This window comes from Fundulus heteroclitus, unplaced genomic scaffold (genome assembly GCF_011125445.2).
Source record: "Fundulus heteroclitus isolate FHET01 unplaced genomic scaffold, MU-UCD_Fhet_4.1 scaffold_45, whole genome shotgun sequence".
In the NCBI taxonomy this organism is placed as follows: Eukaryota; Metazoa; Chordata; class Actinopteri; order Cyprinodontiformes; family Fundulidae; genus Fundulus; species Fundulus heteroclitus.
In genome coordinates, this window is record NW_023396868.1 from 170,432 (window position 1) to 180,774 (window position 10,343).

The 10,343-nt window shown below is 42.3% G+C and overlaps 1 protein-coding gene across 1 annotated transcript in view; it reads right to left on the reverse strand.

Annotated features, from left to right (window-relative positions):
• The window catches only part of LOC105921789 (receptor-type tyrosine-protein phosphatase S), a 368,492-nt gene that overhangs the window by 47,040 nt on the left and 311,109 nt on the right, over nt 1-10,343 (reverse strand). Inside the window, 2 exon segments of the mRNA XM_036131703.1 lie at nt 6,654-6,808; nt 7,878-7,997. Coding sequence (XP_035987596.1) covers nt 6,654-6,808; nt 7,878-7,997 — 275 coding nt within the window.

Sequence of the window (10,343 nt, forward strand, 5' to 3'; positions counted from 1 at the left end):
GATCCTGCTCAACCACAGCCAAAAGACTCTGTTCCTGCTCAGCCCACAGCTAAAGACTCTGTTCCTGCTCAGCTCACAGCTAAAGACTCTGTTCCTGCTCAGCTCACAGCTAAAGACTCTGTTCCTGCTCAGCTCACAGCTAAAGACTCTGTTCCTGCTCAGCTCACAGCTAAAGACTCTGTTCCTGCTCAGCTCACAGCTAAAGACTCTGTTCCTGCTCAGCCCACAGCTAAAGACTCTGTTCCTGCTCAGCCCGCAGTCAAAGACTCTATTGCCAGTCCGATGTCCGACGCGAGTCAAGAGCACGCCATTCCGGCGTCCGACGCGGAGGATGAGCACGCCATTCCGGTGTCCATCACTGGGACCCAGGAGAGTCCGCCACCCGCCGTTGACGCAGGGACCCAGGGGGCTCCACCACCCACCATCGACGAGGAAACCCAGCGGGTCCACTACCGGCCATCGACGCAGGGACCCAGGGGGTCTACCGCCTGTCAAAGATGTGGGGACCCAGGAGGGTCTGCCGTCCGCCATTGACGCAGGGACCCAGGAGGGTCTACCATCTGCCAGAGATGCTGAGACCCAGGAGGGTCCACAGCCTGTCAAAAATACGGAGACCCAGGAGGGTCCACCGTCCGCCAGAGTTGCGGGGATCAAGGAGGGACCACGGCCTGCCAGAGACGCTGGGACCCTGGGGGGTCCACTGTTTCCTGTAGCCAGGCGTTTCATGTAGCCTGTAGCCAGGCGTTTCCTGTAGCCAGGTGTTTCCTGTAGTCTGTAGCCCTGTAGTCTCTGTACCTGGTAGCCCTGTGTCCACAGTACCTTGTAGCCCCGTGGCCTCTGTAGCCCCGTGGCCTCTGTAGCCTGTAGCCCCGTGGCTTCTGTAGCCTGTAGCCCCGTGACCTCTGTAGCCTGTAGCCCCGTGACCTCTGTAGCTTCTAGTCCTGTGACCTCTGTAGCTTCTAGTCCTGTGACCTCTGTAGCTTCTAGTCCTGTGACCTCTGTCGCTTCTAGTCCTGTGACCTCAGTAGCTTCTAGTCCTGTGACCTCTGTAGCCTCTAGCCCTGTGAACTCTGTAGCTCCTAGTCCTGTGACCTCTGTAGCCTCTAGTCCTGCGACCTCTGTAGCATGTAGTCCTACGACCTCTGTAGCCAGTAGTCCTGCGACCTCCGTAGTCTGTGGCCTTGCGCCGCCGTTAGTAGGTAGCCGCCTGTCCTGCAGGGTACTTGGTGCATGGTGGATTCCACCCCAAATTCAGTATCCACAAGCTATACACTAAACACAAAGGAGAAAGAGGCATAGTGAGCATCAGAGCCACCATTGAAGTTGAAATATCCAAGCTCCAAGAATCCAGAAACTGCTAAGATGGCCCCAAGGCATGAAGTGCTCAGTGAATATCTCAGACAATGGAAGCTAGAAGAGCAGGAACTAAAGGAATCATGGGAGGAAAAAATCCTGGATGGGATGTACCACCGACAGATAGCTGAAGTGGCTGATATGACCAAATACTGCAAATTGCTAGAGAGGGCTGGACTAAAGGACAGCACTGAAGCACTGATCATGGCAGCACAGGAGCAGGCCTTGAGCACCAGAACAATAGAGACCCAGACCTACCATACCAAGCAAGATCCTAGGTGCAGGGTATGCAAGGAAGCCTCAGAAACCATCCAGCATCTCACAGCCAGGTGTAAGATACTAACAGGGAAGGAATACGCCATAACCAAGAGACTGGTATAGTGTACAGAAACATCTGTTCAGAATACCAACTGGAGACCCCCAGGTCAGAATGGGAGTCACCTCACAAGGTTGTGGAGAAAGACACAGCAAAGATCCTGTGGGACAAACAGACAAAATGGTAACGGCCAACCAACCAGACATGGTGATCATTGTTAAGCAGCAGAGGACAGCCATTGTGATCGATGTGCCATCCCAAGTGAAGGAAACATCAGGAAAAAAGCACTAGAAACAGGAGAAATACCAAGGGCTCAGGCTAAAACTGGAAAGAGACAGCTTATATATATATATATATATATATATATATATATATATATATATATATATATATAGGCGCAAGAAGACAGAAGAAGACAGCGATGCCGCTCAACTATTCGTGCCTTCTGTCTGAGCGCGCAGGAACCAATCCAAGCGCGCAGGGAAAAAACTCTGCGCTCAAAACCGATCTGGCACGGTCTGAAAAACTCTTCTCAACCCACTGTCCTCGCGGTGAGTTACATCTCTGCTCGCGCGCTACTTTGCTCGCGCGCACCTGCTCATTCCAAGTTTAACACCAGCTGTGCCCTCGCTCGGCTGTTAAAGCCAATCACAGACAGTTTTTTTTTTCATCCAAGCAGAGTATGACTTGCAAATACTGCATTCAGATGAATTAAATCAAAATGCTGCAGCCTTTGGCAGAAATTACTAAACATCACTGAGGGATTGAAGAAAAACAAATAAAAAGTGTCATATTTTAGCCTAAAATATTTAGGCTAATTATTTAGACTAAAATATTAGAGTTAGTAAGTGAGGTGTGAAAAAGAGACAAAATGTTTTTGTCTCTTTTCTTTCCAGCTTCTGGGAGGTGATGGAAAAGTTTATTCTGATCATAATCATCATGAATGTCATCATTATTTAAAGAGCACTTTAACACGAGGTAAAACAAAGTGCCAAACATCAGAAATACATCAGATAAGAGATAACTAATAAAATAGCAATAGGTCTAAATTGTGTATAATTAGCCTAAAAAGTAGATTTGAATATGGAATATGTTGACGTCTGTTAAATTCAGGTTATCTTTATTATTATTATTTCAGTTAATGTCTCCTGTTGACGTGAGTTCAGTTTGACATTGGCATCTGTTTAGTTCAGTTTGTCTGCTGTTGAAAACAATTGTTTATGAATTTGATCTAATGACAGCTTAATTTTAAAACTAAGCCCTCAGTCCATGATGTTTCAGTAAAAGTAGCATGTAAGATGGAAACATTCGGATGGATATTTTATGAATAGGCCTTTTTTATGAATGTACTTTGTTAAAAGAAATACAATTAAAAAACATGTGTTGGGCTATCAGTTGTTTTTGAAACACAGCATTCTAGGAACACAAAAGAAAGATGCATTTACTGCAGGTACCTGTGTGGGGTAGGTTTGTGGTGGGGGCGGGGGTGGGGGGTGGGGGTGGTTATCTTTACCTTTTCCAAGGGGAGGCTCACATTCAATGAATTTGAAAACCCCTGGTATAGGGTAGTTCACTGCTATTGTTTTCATCCGGGTTTTTCGCGCCTGCGCGCCGGACTGGAAGGTAGAAGGCGAGCACAGTGGCAGACGCAAACAGAGCAAACGACGAGTTCTCGACGTATTTTTCTTCTTTAGATAATGTATCACAAGATCGTTTTAAGAGTAAGTTGATGGAATCAGATTGCCAGATAACATCCAGATACCGTCCAGATAGCGAGTCTGTGAATGCTGGCCAAACAATGTAGTCCGGCCCGGTGGCCAAATGCATTATCAGTATTCAACGGATAATGCATTAGATACAGCCGATACTTTATTGTATGTAATGCTGATTATTCATTGAATCATTTGAATTTAAATATTTAAAATACTTTCACATCAAAAATTATATGCGATTAATTTAGATTAATTAATTACAGAGTATGTAATTAATTAGATTAATTTCTTTAATCGACTGACAGCCCTAATATTATTTATTTATATATATATATATATATATATATATATATATATATATATATATATATATATATACTAGAGAACATCATTAAACTCTACAGTAAGTGAACAGTAGAGTGTGTCATACAGTTGACTCTGAAAGAGTTTCTGTGACACCCACATTATATAAAAAGCCCAGCACAGAGAATTTGTTCAGATCTGTGAGTATCCCCTCGTTTGAGTGAGGCATGGCAGAGAATTAAGATAAATTACTGACTGCAGTATATAACGGTGATACTCGAAAATATATTAATCCGAATCGTGGTCTGCCCAGTCTCTCCCAACAGGGATTTCTGCAGAGTATTTGTGTTCCAGCATCTACAGGCTAGTCCAGAGAGGTCACACCTTTTCTGACCCTTCCTTGTGCAGATCTCAGTTAAAAAGAAGACAAAAATTCTGAGTTAGCTCCCGAGAAGGGTTGTTTCACAGAGTAATTTGTTGTCAGAATTTGACTCTGGGTAAGTTTCCAAGATTTCTGAAACATAAAAGCCAGGGTATGCAGGAATTTACTCCAGAAATTACGCAAGCACACACGCGCACACACACAAAACCGGGGAGCTAAAAAGGCTCTGGGACATTATGCTCTGCAGGAAAAAAAGGTTCAGGAAACGATAATCAAAAAAGGCCTTGATTCAGCTTTGTTGGCTTCCTCAAACCTTTTTGGCCCGGCAATAGCCTATTTTATCAAGGCATTGGGATGGCTGATGCAAAAACACTCTGGAATTTGGTGGCATCCTTAAAATCCTAGTCCATTTAAATAAAAATTTACCATATAACGTAAAAAGATTCCTGGATCAATGTGTGCTTCTGTGCTTTTTTTTTTGTTGTTGTTGTCTTTTTGTTGCTCTGCCTCTGTCTTCTCTAACCCTCATTTGGTCAAGGCAGATGACTGTTCACACTGAGCCTGGTTCTGCTGGAGGTTTTTCCTTAAAGGAGAGTTTTCCTCTCCACTGTTGCTTTATGTTTGCTCCATGACATGAGGGATTGCTGCAAAGCCATGGACAATGCAGACGACTGTCCCTGTGGCTCTACGCCCTTTCAGGAGGAGTGAATGCTGCTTGTCAAGACTTGATACAATCAACTGGGTTTCCTTAGAAAGGAAACGTTTTGACGAATTTGTATAATCTGATTCAGTTTGACTTTGGAAGTGTTTTGAGATGATATGTATCATGAATTGGCGCTCTATAAAGAAAATTATATTGAATTACAAATTTGAGTCCAAGCTTTACCTTCCTGGCTGTTTTCTGAGATGCTGCTTTAATACTTCCAAAAATGTTCTTTCCTCATGATGTGGAAAATAAAATGATCTGTTTCATAAAGAGCACCAGTCACTTTTGTGACAAAAACAGCACACAGTATGATGCTGCCACCCCGTTGCTTCACAAATGGAATGGCTTGTTTTTAGGCTTGCATGCTTCCTCTTTTTTTCTGCAATTAAAAAGCGGTGAAAATGTTGAAACACTTCAGTGTTGGGTGCATCAGACCACAAGACATGTCTCCAAAATTACAGGGTTTGTTACAGGCTCTGATTACATTTGACAGCTGTAATCTTGATTTTGTTTTAGAAGTCATGGCAGAAAAGCCTTTCATCTCATGTTGGTACAGGACATGAGGCACAGTTTCACTGTGTATAATCACACTTTGCTAAGTGTGCTTCAACCAGGATCTTCACAAGGTCTTTTTCTCTTTTCTAGGTTCATTTACAGATTTTGGACTAAACCTATTCATTACAGGCCTGAGACACACAATCATCTTCTTGCTGAACATTGTGATGTTTGGACATTCCCATCGTGTGTATACATATATAATTACTATATAATTAACTACAGATCATACCGGAACCTTTAGTCACCTGGAAATTTAATCCAAGAATGACACAGACTTGTCGATGTCCACAATTCTTTTTCATATATTGGTTGACAATTTGTGAGTTTTTCATTATACCACACAAGATGTGTTTGAGGTTCTGCCTTAAAACACAAGTGTGCCTACATTCATGTCAAAAGTTGTTAACTAAGCTGTCACAAGCATAAATATTATCTTCCTAGTTTGATCGGCGACATTATAATCTTAGTGTAAGGAAACTGTCATGATTTACCAATTGATCCATAACCCAAAGGAAAAGACTACCATACAGAGGGGAAAGATCACCCAGACCCCGACATCATCCCCCCTCAATGTCCGCCGCCTGGCGGCCCAGATGAGGTGGCTGGAGGAGAATACTCATATCAGAGATCCAGGACGGGTCACAAATAAATGAACGGGGCATCCAGGAATGTTCCTCAGAACTGTAGCTCTCCAAATCCACGAGGTACTGCCAGCCTGACGATGGGAGTCCACGATCCATTGGACACAGGGTGCCCCTTGAAGTCCCGGGTGGGTGGAGGGGGCTCGGCTAGAGGGCACAACGCACTATTTTGGACAGGCTTGATCTGGGACATAAGGAACGTGGGGTGAACATAGATATTGTAAACTCCTGACCCCTCCTGTCCCTTCTTTGAAGTTGATAATAAAGGCAGAGAGAAAGAGGTAGCTTAGCGCAGATAAACCAAGACTGTCAGGGAGCGCTGTACTTCGTTTTGGGTCCTCTGTCCTTCTCTGCAGAAAAGTCTAAACTGGTGTTTGTGTGGTTTTCTTTGTAGGATTATAAGGGGTTATTTATCATTAACCCTATCACTAACAGAGCTAAAATAAAGACATTTTAGTATGATTTGATGTAAGACAGCGATAAATGAAAAAGTTTTACGCTTTTTATATAATATATGTAGATATTTGGTTGCACTATATTGGGAGAGGTTATTTGTGAATAGAAACAGTTAAGTAAATTGAGAACATGGAGAAGGAGTAACTAGAACACAAGAGTAATTGAGAAAAGGCTTCATTAAGAATTAGTTATCAAAACTTTATTGTAATTAAAATAATTTGTTTACCTGCAGTGAACCACCAAAGGTCCAGCATCTGGTGGATTACATGTCCTAACTCTATGAAGAAAGGCCAGTGCTGTGGTGGGATGCTCAGGCACTCCATGGTCGGGCCAAGCTAGAAACTGGAAATGGTGCACTTCCCGTTTCTCACATGAGCCAATCTGTTAGAGGACAGAGATAAACACTTTTGATGTCATAAGAAAAGAGGGTTCAATTTGCTGAAAAGGACACACTATTTTCACAGAACAGTTTTCATCCTGATTAATTCCACGACTTCTAACTTTGCATGTATTTGAACATTATATACATCTAGTTTACAACGTTCTTCAAAGCATTACACCAGAATGTGGTGGGGTTGCGATAATTAGTTTAACTTGTGGAGAACCTATGTTCTTTTTGTTTCGTAATCAAGATATACTCTTCTTAAGTGGTTAGGCAAAGATCAAAACTCACAATTTATTCATGTTTTAACTGCCTTTGGAGGCAGTATAACACTCTGCAAAAAAGTGCTTAAATGCTACTTTTGCCTTGAAGATGGTATTGTATTTAATAATTTTAACAGTCTCAGAGTCTAACATTTGTTACAAAAATCTTTGCTTGATCAAGTACCAACTTTAGACATTAACCAGTTGTAAAGTGGTTGTCGTGCTGCGACAACCAATTAGGAACTGAATGTGGCTGTGACATGCGTGGGGTGAAGGACTGCAGCAGAGACAAAGCAGTTTTTATTCAACATGGAAGACAAGCTGACAGTAGCGGTCTGCGGTGGCCTGAGTTGTATGACTCAACCAGTTATTACGAGCCCAGAACAAAGCCTGCAAAAAAGTGAGTGAGGAGATTTGAGTGTCAGTTAAATGAAAGAGTCACTTGATAGAGCCATCGTACTGCTGTATTTCTGGCTTGTTGCCCGCAAGCAAAATGGCCACATTCTGGCATCAATGTGAACTCACCTATAGAAAAGAAAACTATGTGTATGTTTTTAAAAATGTTGCTTATTCGGTTTCAGCTACTGAATATTTGTGAACTACATAAATCCAAAGGGTTTAACTGGTTAAGTTGATGCGAAGATAAAACTTAATTATCTGTTCTGGACATAAGCAATGCACACATTTTTAATCATATTCTTTTATTTTTATTTGGCTTGTGTTGCAACACATTTGGAAGTCCACTCACCCGCTCCATAATCAGTAGAAAAAATACTCATACACAAAATATATAAAATACTCCTACCTTGTAAAGGTTGAATATCCGTAGGACATAAGTCGCCAGCTCCAAAGTGTCTAGTATGGTGACCTGAATTGTTCCATATGTCTCTGTACTACGACTGGGCCAATACTGGTCACACTTAATCTATGTGCAAATGACAATGAAAGGAAAACATTTTTTATTTATTTTAAATTGTCATTTATTTTACCATCAATGACAATTTACAAACAGTATTTTACAAACCCTTGGGGGGGGGGGGGGAGAGGAGGAGGCGTTACCAGCTTGAACCTAACTTCACTGTGACTACATACAACCACAATGGAAGAGCAATTCTGACTAAATCTGACAACAAAAGGAATGTAATATTAAAGTAACATTTAAAGGAACAATAAAACAAATATTTTCTCTTAAAGGCTTTTAAATTAGTATTTGAGAAATATTAGGGTCACTAAATTATTTCATTGTAGTATTGTATTTGCAGTGTATTTGTGTCAGTTGTTACTAAGCATTTGTGGCAACATTCACCAATATTAATTATGCTACACTTTCAACTTTTCAACAGTTTGTCAGCTGCCCTACTACAGAAAACAAAACATTGTATTTGTTTTATGAAAATGGGGTGCATACACTCCAAAGCAGGAACTCTTCTTGGCAAATTAGATCATAAGCTTGTTTTTCTCTGTTTGCTGGTAAAATGTGTGGACTTTGATTTAAAATTTTAAATGTCTTATGGGGTTTTTCTTATCTATTTGAAAGGTCCTTTTGTATAGTTACGTGTTGCTAGCGTAAGCATAAATAACACTGCTATTTTAAATGTCTATCATAAAGTTGAACCATGATTAAAATCTGATATGGGATGAAAGTGAACATCTAAGAGGAGGCATCAAGCAGTCTGGCAGCAATTCACCACTTCACAATCTGCATCGAGAATGTATCCCGTCTTGAAAATGAGCGTATGCATGGGTCATAGTTGCCATGAGGCCCGCACATTTTCCCATGAGTTCTTTCCAATTTCCAATGGGAGATCGACAGGCGGATTGGTGCAGCGTCTGCTGTGAAGCGGGCGCTGTACCGATCCGTTGTGGTGAAGAGAGAGCTGAGCCAAAAGGCGAAGCTCTCGATTTACCGGTCGATCTACGTTCCTACCCTCATCTATGGTCACGAGCTTTGGGTCGTGACCGAAAGAACGAGATCCAGGATACAAGCGGCTGAAATGAGTTTTCTCCGTAGTGTGTCTGGGCTCTCCCTTAGAGATAGGGTGAGGAGCTCAGTCATCCGGGGAGGACTCAGAGTAGAGCCGCTGCTCCTCCACGTCGAGAGGAGCCAGTTGAGGTGGCTCGGGCATCTGGTCAGGATGCCTCCTGGACGCCTCCCTAGAGAGGTGTTCCGGGCACGTCCCACCGGGAGGAGACCCAGGGGAAGACCCAGGACACGCTGGAGGGACTATGTCTCCCGGCTGGCCTGGGAACGCCTTGGGATTCCTCCTGAGGAGCTGGCCCAAGTGGCTGGGGAGAGGGACGTCTGGGCCTCCCTACTGAAGCTGCTACCCCCGCGACCCGACCCCGGATAAGCGGAAGACAACGGACGGACGGACGGTTCTTTCCAATTCCAAAACAAAAAATAAACTGGATCCCCAGTGACCTGAAGAAACTGCTAAACAATAAAGAAAGAACCCTCAAGGAGGTAAACAGGGAATAATTGTAGAACATACAGAAGGATCTTAATGTCAAAATAGAGATAGCAGCGACACATAAAGGAAGAAGCTGGAGAGTAAGTTTTATCATTTATCATTTCTGATAGTTACCATTGTGGTCCAGTGTGTATCACAGTGAAGTGATTTGAGGGTCCCAAACACAGATGTGTTCATCATCACTGATAGGTAAATGAGATAGATTAGGAAGTTAGAGGGTTCTGTGGCTTTTGGAAGATGCAGGTTTAGTAGCAGAGCCTGGGCTATGAGGGTGGTTGTGTGGAGAACATGTAAGATTTTTACAAGGGGGTTAGTTGTATCCTAATTTTGACTGGTTTAAGCTGTATTGGGCATACCACTTGTTTATGCATTTGCTGTATGTTTAAGTAAAAACTGCTGCCGTATGGTTCACAGAGTAGAACATATACAAAGTTAGTTTACCTCCTGCCCTATTTAAACAGAAACCATATTTCTTGAAAATGTGTCTTTTCTCCTAATGATTATTGAAGTTTTCAATAAAGTTCACAGGTTTTGCAGCACATGCGTGTTTCATCAAAGTAATGGAGCATCAGAAGTTTTGAAAAATCTCAACATAATAAATAGTCAATAGAGGTCCACTAAGTAAACACCTTGACATCAAGACCTTTAACTTTATTTAGCACACATTGATTTTTTTTATTGAAGTCACCCAAAGCTACTATGAGTATTATGGCTTTTTCCAAAGTTGGACATTCTGTTATGATCCCTAGAATATTCTCTGAGATATTAGACACCAGGTTACAGTCATATATTATCACATC